The sequence below is a fragment of the Podarcis pityusensis genome, assembly GCF_964106645.2.
Source record: "Podarcis pityusensis genome assembly, chromosome: 8".
NCBI lineage: Eukaryota > Metazoa > Chordata > Lepidosauria > Squamata > Lacertidae > Podarcis > Podarcis pityusensis.
The window spans coordinates 74,531,865-74,550,305 of NC_138033.1; the positions used below are offsets into that span (position 1 = coordinate 74,531,865).

Sequence of the window (18,441 nt, forward strand, 5' to 3'; positions counted from 1 at the left end):
CTTCACTTCTTAACTTCAATTTCCTCCTTGGCAGAAAAGTGTGCCACTGCCTTGTGGCAGGCAGAGGTTCACCTGGTAAAGCGTCTGCTCCATAGGGATAGCCACATACCTGCTGTCCTCAGGCCACACTCATCACTGACTTTTCTTTGCCTGGCTGGAATATGTCCAATATTGTCTCTTGCTGGCCTGGATGGTGTGAAGGGGCAGATTCTTCTCTGGTCAGCTGTGCACCAGGTCGAGAAAATTGTCTGCGGTGGGGGTGGGGGGGTGGGCAGGGGTCCCAGCGACCTTTGTTGAGGAAGCTCAGGCAGGGGCCTAATTCCAAACCTTCCAACTTTTCTCAAATGAAAATAGGGATGTCTTACTCCATAATAATAAATTTATTATTATAGTGGTACCTCGGGTTACATACGCTTCAGGTTACAGACTCTGCTAACCCGTAAATATTGCTTCAGGTTAAGAACTTTGCTTCAGGATGAGAACAGAAATTGTGCTCTGGCAGTGTGGCGGCAGTGGGAGGCCCCATTAGCTAAAGTGGTGCTTCAGGTTAAGAACAGTTTCAGGTTAAGTACAGACCTCCGGAACAAATTAAGTACTTAACCCGACGTACCACTGTATTATCATTATTATTATTATTATTATTATTAATGCCCCACCCATCCTACTGGCTTGCCCCAGCCGCTCTGAATGGCTTCCAACACATATGAAAACATAATAAAACTATACAGGGCTGCATTCAGATGTCTTCTAAAGGTTATATCGTTCTTTATTTGCTTGGCTTTGGCGTCGCATAACTCCATACCGTCTAATATTTCTCCGATGAAAATAGGGACGTCCTAAGGAAAAGTGGGACATTCCAGGGTCAAATCAGAAACTGGGATGGCTTCTATAATTACGGGACTGTCCCTGGAAAATAAGGACACTTGGAGGGAGTGTAATTGTGACCCCCTAGGCCTCTGGTAAACCTTCCTGTGGTTCTCTCACCCCTCCTTTCAGGACCCTTCCTTGCATGCTTTTGAGTGGCTGGCAGGTGCCCTTTTGAACAATGGTAACACCTCTTGCTTTCCTAGGTGGATGTGCATAAAAACAAACAAACGCAACCCTCTGATAGTTGCAGGTCTGACCCCTACTGCACTGACCTAAAGATCACATCATTTGCACCAGCCACTTTTGAATGTGAGGGAATGTGGCTCTTGGATGGAAGAAAAAGGTCATCCCCCCCACCAGGTCCACTTTTAGGCTGTGCGCACACTGTAACTTTAGATGATATTTGGAGCACATTCTTTCCCTCAAAGAATTCTGGGAACTGTAGTTTATGGGTAATGTGAAATTGAAACTCTTTCTCAGACGGAACTTGCCGGAACCTCTCAGGTGGGCGCCATTGCCATTCTAAGAGAACAAGGAAGGTGTTCCTAGTGATCCCTGGCACCTCTTTTTCTATAAAAATAACACTGGGTCAAACTACATTGCCCAAAATTCTTAGAGAGAGAGAAGGGTGTGCTTTAAAAATCGCCTTAGAAGAATCCCAGCATGCAGGTGTGAATAGCTCAACAACTGGCAGGTCAATACATTCTGTTGCCTGAGGCCAACAAACCCTGGCAAGTGCATAGAAAACCCCACAAGAACCTCTCCCCGACTATATCAGTACAATAATAATGAACTAAATATCTTGCTGCCCTCTCACAACATCCCAAATCAGCTGCCTGAGGTGGCTGCCTCGCCCTGGCTAATGAGAGGGCCGGCTCTGTTGACCGTAGTCTACTCTATATTCACTTTGGATTAGCCTCTTTCCTTGGTCATCCCTTACAACCATTGGAAATATAACTGAAAAAAATTAGTTTGGTTAAAATTCCGGATCATTGGAAATCTCACTTAATGGTGCATTCCTGATTGTGTCTACTCAGAAGCAAGTGCTGCTGAATTGAGGCTTACTCCGGCCCCAGGTAAGTAGGGATATTGCTGCATTTGTAACTGAGAGCGTTATTCATTTGTAAAGCACTAACCTCACACCAGGCATTGATTATTATGAAAAATGAAGCAAACAAAAATCAAAAGGCAGTTTTGAAATAGTGGTTAGAATCAGTGCAATTTTGCATCAACGTGTTGGTCCACTGTATCCAAATATAGATGAAAAGCTTTTCCTTGATCTCAGGAACGATTCTGCAAAATTTGATTAAAATTTTGGTAAAAAATGTTACCAAAATTTGGTAAAAATCAGTGCGTTTGAAGGGGGTAGTCCGTCATCTTCGTTCAAAATGGCGTCCAACTGTATCCAAACAAACAAAAACCTGCTCCTTCATCTCAGCAACCATCGTGCAAAATTTGGCTGTGATAAGAGGTGACAAAATGCATAGGAAACAGACAAACCACTTTCCAAAATATATAGTAATGTAGTAGAAATATATTAGCAGAATCCTCTGCTTTTTAGTCAGCGATAGCAGCCGCATCTAAACTACCTGAGCTGCAATATTGTGACTAGTCTGTCTGGACGTCTGGTTTTTGGTAAGGAAATTGTTTGAGGTTAATGTTTCTTGACCTGTTGGGAAATCCAGCATTTTTGTAAAGCTAATGTGGTTTTTGTTCTTGTAGATTTACATTCTTGTTTTCCTGAGCAAACCTCTTGTTTGTTAGTTATCTGTTTTGCTGTGGATTATTCCAAAACTCTAGCTTTTCAGAACGCCACTGGTGTTATAACTTTTTAAAACTGGTTTTTAATTTCAAGTAACAAAACGTACCAATACCTGATGGGACCCACTGCAGCCGCAAGAAGGCCCACTAGGGCCTGCCGCAGGCTGCAGAATATTGAAGGGGCCCAGCGCCCTCCTTGAAAATGGGGGGGGGGGTGGCCCCTTGGCACCCGCAAATGGTACTCCTGAATAGGGCTAATTTTGGGTCTGGTCGTAACGATTGTCCCATCATTTGATTAATGAGCCTGATTTGGCTGCTGCGCAAAAGGAGGAGTGTTGAGTTATTGGGACTAAAGTGGAATCAAAAGATAAATGTTTCAATCAAATCTGATTATAGAAAGAGGTTAGCAATGTCTTCTTGTCTATTTTCCAATAAGAGAGTGAACACATGAAGTCTCGGCCCCTATTAGCCTCCATGTGACCTGGTCTGAGCCTTGTAAAATCAAAAAGATACTGTATAAGTGAGCGGAGTCTTTATATCATCCGTTCTTGATCCTATAAAGGTAGCCATGGTCTCTTGTTAATTTTATTAACATGAAAATTAGGTATGTTTATTGGTAAGACTCAGAATAAGTAAAAGGAAAGCACGGTAACAGCATCATTTTTGTTATAGAAACTCTGCCCGCAACCATGACAATGTTAGCTTTGACCTATTTTTGAGCTTAGTTCTTAGACCTTTTGCAAGGGAGTCAATTTCAGTTGTTCTAGTTTAGATAGATTCTTAGGTATATTACAGAGTTTCAGGACAGTTGTTTTGTGCCAATGCAGTTGTAGGTCTGGCAGGGTGTGTATACACACCAGCTCAGATTAGGTGAATTTAACTGTTAACCCATATATCATGCCATATATAGCAAGCTGGTGCATAACAGCAGGTAATGAAGTTTCAGGATCAGAAAGGAATAGCGCAGCATCGTCTGCAAAATATTGATAAGATGGGTTTTTCCAAATAATTCAAAACCTTTTATCATCATTGCTTTCAGTGCCAAAGCTCCATGGCCAGGTACCATGGCCAGGGCAAAAAGCAGAGACCATGGGTAGCTCTGCTATGTGCCCCAGCCAATGGGAAATGTCAAAACCTGGACCTGTGACCCATAGTATAAATTATAAAGCATATCCACACAGGATGCACTAATACCAAAGTGTTGTTATAACTTTTAGGACTATAGAGCTAAGTCAGCCAACTCCTGTGTATTTATTCATTTACTTATTTATTTTTCAAACTTTTATAAGAAAGCATCACATTACAATGCACATTTTAATTGGGATGGGAAACCAAACCGGACTTACTTTTGCATAATAGCAGCTGCTGATTTGTTGGTTTTGGTGCTACCTTTTAACTATTTTATTGATTATTGCCATTTTGTTTTATGAGTTATTGTAAATCACTCTGGAAGTTTTTAACTGGAGGGCAGTGTAGAAAGGTTTAAAATAAATCAATACAACTTAATTTTATTTATTTATGGTGATTGCATTCAATTTTTCTGATGCATATGAGGCCCTCAGAGTAGCTTATAACCAGGGCTTTTCTTCTGCTGGAACTCACTGGAGCTCAGCTCCAGCACCTCTCAGGTGGACACCATTGCCATTCTAAGAGAGAAGTTCATGGTGAGCTCTGGCACCTCTTTTTCTTGAAAAGTAACACTGCTTATAGTGTATGCAAGTAATGCCATCGGCATCAGAATGAAAAATATTTCTATTTACATAAAAATGCAAGCCTGTTGTCACGCTGTAGTTTGCATGGCTGCCAACAGATGGCCACATCAACTCCAGTTGAAGCGAGCATGGCGGCCAGGAAAGCTATTTAGTGGGGATGGCGAGCAGAGTCAGGGGTAGACTTTGGTAATCTTTCATAATACGACGCCCTGTGTGAGGCCAAAATTTGGCTCCCCCAAACTGATCTTCTCAATTTTGCGCCCTCTTGGGGAACCACCTGCCCTGCCCTAAATGCAGAGCTGGCAGAGTCTACCAGCCTCTACCAGTTCAAGAGCAATAATCCAGTACAGTAGTTAGTTGATTAATCAACACAGTACCGGGATCAGCTGTTTAATCTACTAGTTAAAATTCGGATTGCATTTTTATCTATTATCTAACAGCAGAATTCTGCGCAACTTTATGCAGAAGTAAATCCCAGTTTATTGAATGATGATTGCTCCCAGGGATGCTCACTAACCCAGGAGTAAATCCCATGTGAGTAGACATTCCTAGGGTTGGATTACGCTGCACAAGGCTCTCCAAATTACACCTTGGTTGCAAAAAAAACAACAACCCTGATAATTTCTGTGGCTTCACTGAAACATGCAAAAGACATTTAGGCTAAGCTGGGGGAAAGGGCAATGAATAAAATGAGTCATCTTCTAGAAGGAGGTTTGAGTGTCTCTGCAAAGATAAAATGTGTTAGATTGCAGGAAAAAAATAGCTGCAGAGTTAAATGTTTCCTCTCTTCCACAACCCAGGTGGTTGTTGAAGACTGGTAACATTTTAATCAGGCTTGAAGTAAATTTAATTAAAACGCTGAAGATAAAAATTCAATTACAAGGAGAACTGAATTGCCCAGTTTGTCCTTAAGCATATAAATATTTCCTCTGTGCTTTTACTGAAACAATCCTATGCATTTTACTTAGCAAAAAGACTACATAACATATCCCAACATGTTTAAAGCACAAAGAATCTTGGAAACTGTAGTTTACTTCTCACAGAGCTATGATTCCCAGCACTGTTAACAAGCTACAGTTCTCAGGATTGTTAATTTTTTAAGCCATGTGTTTTAAATGGATGGTGTGTACACAGCCAGTGTGTGCTCATGTCGCTGTGCAGCCTTGCAGTGTTCTACTTTTAGCGCCACCTAGTAGTGCCCCATTCTACATCTTCTTAGCTGCCTTCTGCCCTGCCAACTGCAAAGGTGGATCTACACACAGGAAAAAACACACTATAAATAAGTCAGAAATTAGGTCGTTATAACAAAAAAAATTAAACCCCTTTGGAAAAATGCGTAGAAGATCTTAACTGCTTTCTAGCGTCATTGGTATTGCATGTTTATAGCGCATTCAAATTGTCATTTCTTTCCTAATGTGGCTGAGTCTCAATAGTCACCAGCCACCACCACTGCCTTTATTACAGTGATGTGTTTTGGTGTAATGGGAAGCTGTTCCTAAGATTACGAGTGATCAAGGCAGGCACTGCTAACAAAACGTGGACGCAGATTTTATTTTAATCCCTGGTCTATTGGGGCCATTGCTAATTGTTTGCTATTTGTATGGATTTCCATGAATTTTTCATTAAACTCAGTAATTTTGGAGGGTTGTTAAATGCATTGCTAATTGTTTGCTATTTGCATGGATGGGCGTGTTGTTTTCATTAGTTTAACGTGTTTGTTTTGCTTTTGCTTTTTTAATGGGATATAAGCTTGTTATATATGGTTCATGGGGCCAAGCATTTAAGAAAGGCGGACTCAGCCTAGTTCTGTACCAATGCACCCATGTGCACCTGACTGGGTCTTTTAATAAACTGTGGCACAAAGGCAGGAGTTGCAGGTGGTGCTGAAAACAGCTGTCCAGCTGTGGAAGATGGCAGTCTCCAAAGACTAACCAGCCTTCCTGTTTGTCTTGTGGTGGCAATTAAGCAGGCGGCCTTCAAAAACATTTTACTTTGTCCCGTTCGCCTATTAGGTGTTGAAAAGGCAAGGAATGGATGATGCACAATGAGCTTTTTAAGTTGCCTAATTGGCCATAATTGTCACAGAGCTTTTTCTTAAAAAAAAAAAAAAAGCGGCAGCCTTTGGGATGTTGGGCAGATTCCTATAAGGTCAGGAAGTATATTATGCTGACTTCCTTGGTCCATTTAGCTTGGTATCATCTCTGTCCCATCCTTCACCAGCCTGGTGCCCTTAGTATGCTTTGGGCTATAGTTCTGCTGCCAGGATTTCCCCAACCCTACCAGGAGATGCCATTGGTGACTGAACCAGGGATCTTTTGCATATAAGCCAGAGGCTCTACCAGTCAGCTGTGAAACTCTCTCTTAAAAGTAAAGCGAATATTCTAGTCCTCATGGTTTATTTTATGTACTGTAATTAATGAGAAGAGTCTCATGCTTGACCGACTAAAATGTTACTCAAATAAAATGTGGGGTGTGATAGCAGAAGGTGCCTCATTTGTGGCTGCCAAGTGAGGTTGCCAACTGAGCGGGGGGGGGGGAGCTGGGTCTGTTCTTATGCCTTTATGGGCAGCGTGAGATGCAGAAATCACTGTGTGTGTGTGTGTGTGTGTGTGTGTGGAGAGATAGCAGGGGCATCATAATCAAATTATTATTTGAGGTGCCAAAGCTACAACGGGCAGCTGAATAGTTAGCAACCACACATTTAACAATTAGCGCACAGCAACTTCCTGGTCAGACGTTAAAAAATAATTGAACCGAGACACTTCTTCAAATAAGCAGAAGTTGTCTTCCGGTAAAAAGTGACTTACAGAAATATCTCCTCATATAGCAAGGCAGGGTTGAAGGATTAAACCACCACCACCACAACCACCACCTCAGAGAAGCTCTGTAGAGAGGTTTGTGATGGCTAATAATTATTCCCTTATTAAAGGCATTTTCTCCTTGTCTGCAGCTTCCAAAGATTGAAGAGAATATGGAGTAGTAAAGCAGATTGCAAGTGCAATCTTAAAAACATCTTGGGCCAATAAAACCATGAAAAGGGGATTGTAGGAAGGGCACAGAGAACCCTGAAGGAAAGCCTGTTGTCTTGAACATAATTACAAATTATTTTTTTACAGTCCAATGTGTTCTTCATGGATACATATGTAGTGATTTGTTAGATTTTTGTACAGTGGTTTTCAAATGTCCTGGAAGTTGAACGTTTCTGTTTTTGAATGCCGAAAACCCGGAAATAAATGCTTCAGTTTTCGAACAAGCCTCAGAAGTTGAACATGCTACACGACTTCGAGATCTGGAGGTGTAGGTGTCGCCTATTGAGGTTTCGGTTTTTGAACATTTCAGAACAGATTACGTTCAAAAACCAAGGTACCACTGTACATTGTTGATCGAATTAGAGCCAAAAGCTTATGTTGGTCTAATCAGTGGATGCATCAGCTATAGCTGTAGATTAGCATGGCATCTGCCAATGTAGTGCGCACCAGGTGCATGGAATTTCCATCAGCCTCACCAAGTCCAAAACACCTGGAGAGGCAGCAAAAGTTGGACTGGTTGGCAAAGAGCTAATTGCACAGAGTTTCACTTGAAATAAAAATAAAAATGGAGGTTATTTTCGTTCAGACATATGTAATGCCACCCCAACTGAAAGAGAAACCTGCTAGCAGAAATGGTATTTTCTCCTGACAAGGAATAGAATCTTTCATTTCTTAAACACTGCCTTACACCTTTTTTCAGTTCTGCATTCTTACAGCGAGGTCATTTTCAGTGTGGGAATCTTCTATGCTGTACTAAGGAGAGTGGGGAGGTATCAGTAGAATACCCTCCAAGTGTCCCTATTTTACAGAGACAGTCCTGGAACTACAAAAGCAATCCCAGCTTCTGATTTGATCCCAAATCCGGGGGGGGGGGGGTTGACCAAAAATGGGGGGTAGTGAAGGGGAGTGAGAAGTGTCCCCATTTTCATCTGAGAAATGTTGAAGGGTGTGCAGCAGTGTGGGTGGGGCCCCAAGGGCCTCAAAATGAATAGCTTATCACTTTAAGAAACTGCTGCGGAACTGGGGCAGGGGACAAGATTTGTGGAAGTACCAAAAATAGTGGGGGGGGACCCAAAAGGTGGGAGGGGAGAGGTCCCCAAACAGGTCCGCTGAGACTGAGCATGCTCCGTGGGCATGGAATGCTGAAAACTCTGTGTGGAGGGCAGGGGTCACCAATTTTTCTGGCCTAGTGGGCATATTTTGAATTTTGTGAGAGTTCTAGGAGTGCCTGTTACAAAATGGCTGCCATGGAGGAGGTGGTTAGTAAATGGCAGGTAATGATGATGATGATGATGATGATGATGATGATAATAATAATAATAATGACACAACAGAGAAAATTATGCACATTTTGAGATTTCGACAAGGACTAGAACCGCCAGACACTTTCAAATATGATTTGGCAATCCTGTATGACATACAGTGAACCCACCATTATTAGGACAACCTTCGTCAGAAGCCTAGCAAATCTGGAACTAAATACTTGGTGATTTGTTAAAGGTGATCGTCTTGACTTCAATTTTAACACGTCTGCAACCACTGATTCTACATGCCTGTTTTCATGGTTTGGCTTTTCACCTTTTATTTTCCGTCTGTTATAACTGTTCACTCTGTTTTATATATAATGACATTAAAAAAATAAAATACTAAAATAATAATAATAATAATGGCGGACATGGGAAGCATGGCATAACAAAAAATTAGAGATACCTGAGGGTATGTTCTACTGCTCATGATTATGGATCTTTTTTGTTTTCCAGTTAAATCTGAGAGTCCGGGACACCTTGTGGGCCCCATGGTGGTAATAGGCACTGGACTGGCAATCCTTCATATAGGGGGATGGAATGGAGTATTCTGAAAAAGGGGGTGTTGTCCGGCTGGCACCATCAACAAGAGGGCTCCACATTGTAATATTTTGTTAAAGGCCCTACTAGATATATCTAAAAGGCCACTGATGCTCAGTGTGCTGCACTGAACATGTTTAACAGCTAAAATTGTGCATAAAGTGTGGTTTTTTTAAAATAAATATTGGCAGAGAAAAATCAGATGTTTAAATCGACTCTTCAGAAATCCTGAATCACTCGGAACTCTGGATAAAACAGCAGCAATAATATGGAAGAATGTTTTTAAGTGAAATACGTTTTTTAAGTGTAATACGTAATGGTTTTCCTAATGTTTTAACCGCTTTAGGACTTTGCTTCCGTTTTCAGACGTTGCATCTCTTTGCCGCCCTGCGCTCCTTGAGAAGGGAAGGCAGGGTGCAAATTCAAGAAGCGATGGCAATGCTGTGTGGGGCTGCCCTTGGAGGCTGTTCGGGCCGGGGTGGTTGCCTGGGCTTGAGGGCTGATGGGAGTTGTAGTCCAGAACCATCTGGAAGGTAGCCGGTTGAGGAAGGCTGACCCTGTTGCTTTTGTGCGTGTTGCCTGCGAGAAAAAGTTGTCGGCAAACGCTTCCTGTTGCCGCAGAGACTTTGCAAACGGTCCCTTGGAAAGCGCCAAGCCCAGCCTTCGGGAAGGAGGGGGGTGCCGAAGACTTCCTAGGCCGGCGTTCTCCAGATTCTCCCTGGCAAGGTTTATTTTATTATTTTTTTCAGTTCAGTTCAGTTCATTTTTATTTATATTTTCGGTCGGCGCCGGTCAAGAGATCCGCTTGCTTTCCTGCCGGGGAAGGGATCATGGATGCTATCCTCAGGTCAGTAGAAGGGGTGGTGGGCGCATCATGAATAAAGATTTGACACTGTATGTCAGCCTCTGCCCTCCCAGGAATCCAGAGTCTTCTCCAGCAGCTGGTCCTACTCGGAGTAGACCCATTGAAGTTAATGGGCTCGGCTCGTTTAGGCTCATGAATTTCCATACTCTGAGATGGATCGTAGCAGGCGGCAACGCTTGGTTTATTCTGGGTTGTATCCAGCCCTTACTCAGAGTAGACCCTTTGAGATTAATGGGCAAGGCTAGCCCAGGCGCAATACTTTTGAATGGGTGTACTCATGAGTAAAACCTAGCAGGGATGCAACCCTCTGACTTTTATCCTGACTTTGAATTCCACCCCATTCCAGTCCTCCCAATTTAGGAGCACATGATGCTTGTTTTTCTCTGCGATGCTCTTTATTTTCCTTTTTTGAAGGGGGGGGGGGCTTTTCTGGGCAGAATTTCAGCCCTTGGGAATTGTGTGTCCTGTTACCCAGAGGGGTAAATATAAAATGGAGGTGAATGGAAATCTAGATTAGTTTCTAACGGTTGCTATGTGCACGTATAGGACCTTGAGCGCAGTGCCTCTGAGCATGTTCAGAGTGCCCTTAGAACACTGTCTTCTACCAACTCAAACTGTTTATTCAGCCTGGTGTTCCGGTAGAGGACTTTCCCAGCAGATGCTGCCTGATTTATTTTATTTTATTTTAAATAATCTTTATTAATTTAAATTACATACATATACAAAGAATTTACAATCTCATACTACAAAAAAATTAAAGAAAAAACAATTAAGAAAAGAAGAAAGAAGAAAAAGCAGATTTATGTGCATAAAAAACCTTAATCTTCCTAATTAATACTTAAATGAACACTTAAATAAAAAAGACTTCTGACAAAACGAGTCTTCCAGTAATTCTCATTGTACTGTTTATACTGTCGTTGTTTTTTTCACACAGTTTTATATTGCTGCCTGATTTATTTTAACTGGAGATGCTGGGGGACCTTCTGTTTCTGTGAGCCATTAAACATTTCAGATTTGGCCATGAGAGATGCAAGGGCTCTGTGTCAGAACATTGTGAGTTATAGGTACCTTTATTATCCATGAAAAACTTTCAATAAAAACAAATTAAAATAATGATAATAACATTTGCCTGCATCTCAGCATCCTGACCTAAGGTGGGTCCCCTCAGCAGGCACACTTATATTATCGGATTAAAAAGTGAGTCCCCAAAATCATGTTTGGCTAAAGATTTAGCCTTGATCTGAAAAGCTGGAGGACTGTTGCAAAGTACCGGTATATAAAATGTTAAAATTGGGGCTTAGAGGTCTGAAATAAAGGATGTCAGTTTTGCAGCTGGGGTGGTAGATATTGTTGCTTTAGTGTTATGGGGAGAGGGGAGGAGTGGTCTTACTGCTGGGGTGTGTATGTCTTTGTATGGAGCAGACTTGATATTTTTTTAAGGATGCTGAGCTCTCTGAAGCTCAAGAGCTATGGGGTTGTTAATCTTCATTGTGGGGCCAACTGTTTGTTTCTTTCTCCTCAACCTTTTGAAGTATGATATGTTCTGAAAATAGTTTTACTTTGATTTTTACGGGGGGGGGGGAGCAGAAGTATTATATGCCATGCTATTCAGTTTTAACCCAGACAAGAAATAAATAACACCACGGGTCGGGTCCGTACTGGTTTATTTATCTCAGCCTTGAAGCTAATCCCTATTTTGGTGCAAGATCTGGTATTCTGCGAATCTTCTCATTTCTTTATTTTAAAGGGGCATGCATTTATAAGACTTTAGTCCTCGTTGCTATAGAGAGAAGCTTGACAAACCTAATCCGCACTCCTGTGCAAGATTCGGTATTATGAGAATTTCAGTACCGTGGTACCTTGGGGTACAGATGCTTCAGGTTACAGACTCCTCTAACCCAGAAATAGTACCTCAGGTTAAGAACTTTGCTTCAGGATGAGAACAGAAATCGCTCAGCGGTGGGAGGCCCCATTAGCTAAAGTGGGAGCTCAGGTTAAGAACAGTTTCAGGTTAAGAACAGACCTCCAGAATGAATTAAGTTCCTAACCCGAGGTACCACTGTATGTATTTATTTATAAGAGGGCTTACATTTCTAACGTTCAAGTCCTCATTGTTACAGGGGGTGGGGAAAGCTTGTGAAACATGGGCAGTGTTTGGCTGTTGGAAAACGTTTCATTTTCCTTTGAATTATGTATCAGTATATACAAACATGCATTATATTGGTCTCCTCCCAGCTTTATTAAGTCATCCTCTTCCTGTTATGCTCTGAAAATACCCCTGGCAAATAAATGCCTCATCTTTGCAGATGTCTCCCCCCACCCCCACCCCCCCAGTGTGGCCTGTAGAGGTTTTTGTTTCATGTGTTGTTGTTGTTTTCTATCCTAAGTGCAAGTTTGCCTGGCATTGTAAGTGCTTGGCAAGTCAGATTTGTAATAACAAAGCACTTAGTGTAGGGCTACTGCGTTATCAAGGGGAATGATAATTTGCTCTCTTAGCTAGCAGAGTAATATTTCTGCCTCTGTGACCTGTAGATGGACAGGGCTGGCTGGTAAGCTAGCTTTGCTCCTGGGGTCTGTTGTGTGTGTGTGGGGGGGGGGGAGGTAAGTTGGATTCACCCCCTCTGAAGGTTGAAGAGAAAAATGCAGGAATGTGGCATAAGATTCCAGAAATGGAATGGGAGGTCAGCAGCCATGGACTCATGATGTCACAGCTACGACGTCACCAGCACTGGCCTTTAGCTCCATGCGCTGCCAGAACAAAACATATCTCCCTGCGGGGGGGGGGGGGGCAGGACAAGGAAAGTATTTGCTTGCTGTGTCAAGAACTCCTGTTTCTCAGCAACTGTTGTTGGCAATCTTGCCTGTGCTGGGAAACGGGAACTGAACTGAGAACAGGCACTGTCTGGACTGATTTTATTGATGGCTGTGGACTCTGCTTGGAAACGACCTGGTCTGTTTTTTTACTTAAAAAATCTCAAGTGACCCGAAACAGCATTACATTCTGCTTGTTACTCAGTGTTCGGCACAAAAGCTACTGTCAGGAGGGAACATCTGAGTCCACACCAGTCTGTCCCACCGCCCCCCCCCCCCCATCATTTGGACGGCATGCTCCAAAGCAGAGCTATTTTCAATTTTCATTGTGCAGTGTCTTTTCAGTTTCATTGGCTGCCTTTGGATGTTTTGTCGGCATTGGAAAGGCGAGCTGTAACATTTTTAAGATAAATAATATTCCGAGTTAGGAACATAGGAAGCTGCCTTACCATTGTTCCACCTACGTCTAGTGTTGTTCCACCTGAGTTCAGTGATGGACATGTTTGGGGAGCATGTGGGAAGTCCTAAATTCAGTCCTTATCAAAGGGGTGAGGAACCAGTGGTCCTCTAGCTGTTTTCAGTTTGCTCTAACCATCTCGAACCATTGGCTGGTGGGAGCTGGAAGCCCAACTACGCCTAGAGGGCTACAGGTTCCCCATCCTGGAACTAGACTGCCACTTTCCTTTACTGAAAATGTGATAGAAAATGTGGAAAATAAAATCATTGTTTTGTTGACAGGTGACAGGGAAAAAATCCTCTCTGTCTGAGATTCTGGAAATTTGCTGCCAGTCAGAACAGGCGAATCCAGGGTAGATAGATCAGTGGTCATGCTTAGTTGGCATCCACATTTAAAAACACATTCAATGCACATTGAAAGCACATGGCATCCCTCAAAATAATCCTGGGAACTGTAGTTTGCTAAGGGTGCTGGGAATTGTAGTTCCATAGAAGTAAGCTACTGTTCCCAAGAACGGTTCCCCCAAAGAATCCTGGCCACCTTTGTTTGTTAAAGGCTCTCAGAATTGTAGCTTCGTGTGTGTGTGGGGGTAAAGTAGTTCCCAAAGAATCCTGGGAACCACAATTTACTAAAAGGGCTGGGAATTGCAGCTCTGTGTGGGAGTAAACGACAGTTCCCAGGATTCTTCTTTGTTGGGGGAGTATCATGTGCCTTAAATGTGTCATTTCAGGTGATGTGATGTGAGCAGGAACTGCTAACACTCACCCCACCTCTCACCCTGCACTAATGTATTTCAAATACAGCTGGAGTCTCCTGGGGCAGCATCAAATGTGTGTTTGTCCTGTCCAGTCCCCCCCCGGCCGCTCACCCCTGCCGAGTCATCCCTGGCTCAGCTTATGCATCTGTAACTCAAAACAAGCAACAGTCATAAATGCTTCTGGCATGCCAAAGCTCATCTTGTAAACATGTCTGGGGCAGGGAGAGTGTCAGTGTCAGTGAAGCCTCTTCTCTATTTCCTCTACTGAGCCCCCCCCCACCCCGCCCCAGCACTCAGCACCCCCACCCCCCATGCTTATATTTCCTTCCCTTCCTAGGAAGTTGAATGTGTGGTTTGTGGTGGCTGCATCTTGGCCAAAAGGACTCAACAGATAATACTTTTTTATTTTTTTAAAAAAAGCAAGAACCACAGCCTGCATTTCTGGGAATTTTCGCACCCAGCTTAGCAACAGATGAGGAAATGGCACATACGCTCTGAGGGGCTGGCATGCAAAAGTGGTGAAGACTGACAAATGGCACCCGAGGGTCCTGCAAGCTGCATTATTTCGGGCGGCGTGGGATGTTGCTTCACACACACACATCCCACTCTTTCCCAGAAGGTTCTGGTGCCTCCTAGTCCTTTATCAGGTGTATTGTGGTTAGAAAGTCAGCACCTGGCATCGTCAGGATTTACATGGAGATGCTGTACTGGGAAGAAACCTCACCTGCTGAATCTCTGCCACTTGTGTAACTCTCTTGGGAAAGGGTGCAAGATGGCTAATCTTTTTGAGACATGGTACCTTTATTATTACCTTTCAGAATTAAGCATTGGAAACTTGCAGAGAGGCGTAACTATTATTGCATCCATCCCATCCCATTCCAACTGATAGGGAGACCTCCTTCCAATAATTATGGTGGGGTGGAGGTGGAAGTTTGAATTTGGGTGTGCTAGGCAACCAGTGACTTCCCTTTACTACTCATGGGTCCAGAAAAAATAGGACATCTCTCGACAACTGCCACGATCCTGGTGATATTTTTATTAGCATTAATTTCCGGCTAATGATCAGGTGGCGAATCCAGCCTCCCAAACTTCTTGGTATTATTTTGCACTCTCTTTTTGTGGTTAAGTTTCTAGTCCTTACGATTATGTTCCTTCTCATAAGGACAGCAAACTTGCTTTTCAGGAAAGACGAAAAGATGATCCAGGTGCTAAATTCTTTGTTTATAAACCCCTAGCTAGTTTCAGCCTGTTTGGGGGCAAAACTGAAAACCATCGCATTTCTATCTGTCTTGAGACCTTAAAGATACATAAGTTTAACTTGTCCTCTCTGCTTCTCCTTGGTGGCAGGTTGTAGCTGAGACCGGAGCAGGATGCCCCCTGGGATTGCTTGCCCCGTAGAATTTTGGTCCAAAGAAGCGAACCAGAGCATTCAAGTCGACTTCCTCTTACCCACTGGCATTTACTTGACCCTCTCCATTTCCTGCAATGCAAGTCTTAACACCATCAAACAGGTACTCAGCTCTTTCTCTTTTTATCTTTCTCCATCACAACAGAGTTGCCAAACTCATTCCACATGTTTTCTGTAAGCAAGAGATTGTGCAAGGTCCCGAGGTTCTCTGATGCATCCCAAGCCAGGGCTGGAAAAATTCCATGAAGCTAAAATTTTTAGTGAAAAGAACTAACAACATATTCACCCAAGGGCCAAATGTGGCCCTCCAAGCTTCTCCGTTTGGCCCCCTGGACTCTCTCCCAAGACACACCTCTCAACAGCCCTGCTCTGCTCCCTCCTCACCTAGTCAGATGGGCAGGGTACTACTGCTGCTGCTGCTACTAGTACTACTTTAATAATAATAATAATAATAATAATAATAATAATAATTATTATTATTATTATTATGCCCAGCTAGGATAGGTCATTGAACTCTGAGCATGCCTCTTGCTTGCTTTCGTGGACGGAGGTTAGAGACAGATCTCTCTCTGTGTGTAGTCTACTATACAGAGATGAAGTTTGCATTCATTGCCCTACCTACTTTCCCCTCTGACCCCTCCCACTATCGGAATGCGGCCCCTGGAAAGCTGCCCAGAAGGGAATGCAGTGCTCTTATTTGAGAATGGTTCCCTGTCCACCTTCTGGCCCTTGCAGAGAACTGTATGCACCTTTCAGACCCTCCCAGCAGCCAGCATCAAAGGCAGAAATCCTTGTATTTCCCTGGCCTTGGAGCTTAGCAGCCGGCCGTTTTGTTACAGGAGCTGAAGTGCAACCTGGGCAAAGCAGAAAGTCACTCTCTGTTTATCAAATAAAGGAAGTGGCAGTTGACCTGTTCGAGGTGAGATTGCACTTCCCCTTCTTAAAAGATCCAAGATTGCATCTTGGCAGGTGCATCTAAGACCTCATCTATTCCAGGAAATGCCCACATTTAGTTTTACTTACCTACCTGTTTCTCTGTCATTAAAAAACAATCCAAGCAGTTTATTCGATTTCCTCACCCCCAGGACTTTTACGTCAAAAACTTGCTGTGATACCTCAGTTAGTGCATTTGAATTAGTTTACAGGACAGGGCAAAATTTTCAGGAGTATGATCCTGATTTTGGGTACCAGTGGCCTGGCTAGCTATGGCGAGGCACCAGGATTCATGGGGTGGGAGCACCATTGAGCATTGTTATCATGAAATGTGTCATGTTGCCATGGTGAAAAATTGCCACAAAACTGCAACTTACTCAGGGGACAAATTAAAGCAACTTGGTGGCGATTTGGCTTAACTTTACCATATTCCAAGGACACGTTCCAGGCAGGCAAGATGCTCAGAGTGCAATAAAGAAGGACCAGGGAAGGTCTGGCCTCAGGAGAGGTGGTGTGGTTTGGAGAGAGTTCTGAGGGCCAGATAAGAGAGGCTTTGAGGGCCGGCTCCCCACCCCCTGGCCTGAAGTTTCCCCGACATTATTGGTTAAGCTAACAAAATTAAAACCACAGCAAAGGTCCACTGTCACATGACGCAAAGCTCTGGAAGTCATAAGGCTTCCTATGTTTATACATCTGTTGTTTTCAGAAGCGCCTGCAAACAAAACAACATAGGCAGTTCTTTCCCAGAATCTGGGCATTGTCCAAAGGTATGTTTCGTGAACAATGTTCTGTGCAGGAGAAAGAACACTTGGCATTGTTTGAATGGAGAGGGATTCTTTCTTTCCTCGTGCCACCGGTTTTACGCAATTTTGTTGTTTAGTCGTGTCCGACGCTTCGTGACCCCATGGACCAGAGCACGCCAGGCACTCCTGTCTTCCACTGCTTCCCGCAGCTTGGTCAAACTCATGTTCGTAGCTTCGAGAACACGGTCCAACCATCTTGTCCTCTGTCGTCCCCTTCTCCTTATGCCCTCAATCTTTCCCAACATCAGGGTCTTTTCCAGGAAGTCTTGTTTTCTCATGAGGTGGCCAAAGTATTGGAGCCTCAGCTTCACGATCTGTCCTTCCAGTGAGCACTCAGGGCTGATTTCCTTCAGAATGGATAGGTTTGATCTTCTTGCAGTCCATGGGACTCTGAAGAGTCTCCTCCAGCACTATAATTCAAAAGTATCAATTCTTCGGTGATCAGCCTTTTTTATGGTCCAGCTCTCACTTCCATACATCACTACTGGGAAAACCATAGCTTTAACTATATGGACCTTTGTCAGCAAGGTGATGTCTCTGCTTTTTAAGATGCTGTCTAAGTTTGTCATCGCTTTTCTCCCAAGAAGCAGGCATCTTTTAATTTTGTGACTGCTGTCACCATCTGCAGTGATCATGGAGCCCAAGAATGTAAAATCTCTCACTGCCTCCATTTCTTCCCCTTCTATTTGCCAGGAGGTGATGGGACCAGTGGCCATGATCTTAGTTTTTTTGATATTGAGCTTCAGACCATATTTTGCGCTCTCCTCTTTCACCCTCATTAAAAGGTTCTTTAATTCCTCCTCACTTTCTGCCATCAAGGTTGTTTCCTCTGCATTTCTGACCCAACCACACACAATCAAAGCAGATTACAGGAATGATATAAGGCACGCCAGAGAAATGGAAAGCAATGCATTTATTTTGCAACAGTGAAAATGCTAGGATGTTTTAAACACTGCCGTGTGCGTGCATGTAGAGTAATGGGATGGAGCAGTCTGGATGAGTATGTAGTACGTAAAAGGCCCCAGGTTAAATTCACCAGCATCTCTAAGTGGGGCTGGGAAGGTCCTTGTGCCTGAAATCCTGGAGAACTGCTGCCACCCAGTGTGGGTAATATTGAGCTCAAGGGACCAGTTGTCTAACTCAGTATAAGACAGCTTTCTATGTCTTAAGGGAAAGGTTTCAGCTCAGTGTCAG

General features: G+C 43.3%; 1 protein-coding gene and 2 long non-coding RNA genes across 4 annotated transcripts in view; 2 read left to right on the forward strand and 1 right to left on the reverse strand.

Annotated features, from left to right (window-relative positions):
• Nucleotides 1–4,120: 4,120 nt before the first annotated feature.
• Nucleotides 4,121–9,164, reverse strand: LOC308482860. Its single transcript, XR_013989469.1, has 2 exons — nucleotides 9,080–9,164; nucleotides 4,121–4,274 (listed from the first exon to the last, which is right to left on the reverse strand). It is a non-coding gene; the product is annotated as an uncharacterized lncRNA (long non-coding RNA).
• On the forward strand, nucleotides 8,499–9,411 carry LOC308482849. Its single transcript, XR_013989458.1, has 2 exons — nucleotides 8,499–8,643; nucleotides 9,130–9,411. It is a non-coding gene; the product is annotated as an uncharacterized lncRNA (long non-coding RNA).
• A 227-nt stretch (nucleotides 9,412–9,638) lies between these two features.
• Nucleotides 9,639–18,441, forward strand: part of PIK3CD (phosphatidylinositol-4,5-bisphosphate 3-kinase catalytic subunit delta) — a 37,871-nt gene continuing 29,068 nt past the window's right edge. The window contains exons 1-2 of one of the 2 annotated variants that reach the window (XM_081016031.1): nucleotides 9,639–10,060; nucleotides 15,451–15,614. In XM_081016031.1, the coding sequence (XP_080872157.1) occupies nucleotides 15,474–15,614 (141 nt within the window). In that variant the 5' untranslated portion in view covers nucleotides 9,639–10,060; nucleotides 15,451–15,473. Of the gene's footprint in view, nucleotides 10,061–11,110; nucleotides 11,132–15,450; nucleotides 15,615–18,441 lie in introns of those variants that run through there. The other variant, XM_081016032.1, reaches the window with a different exon arrangement.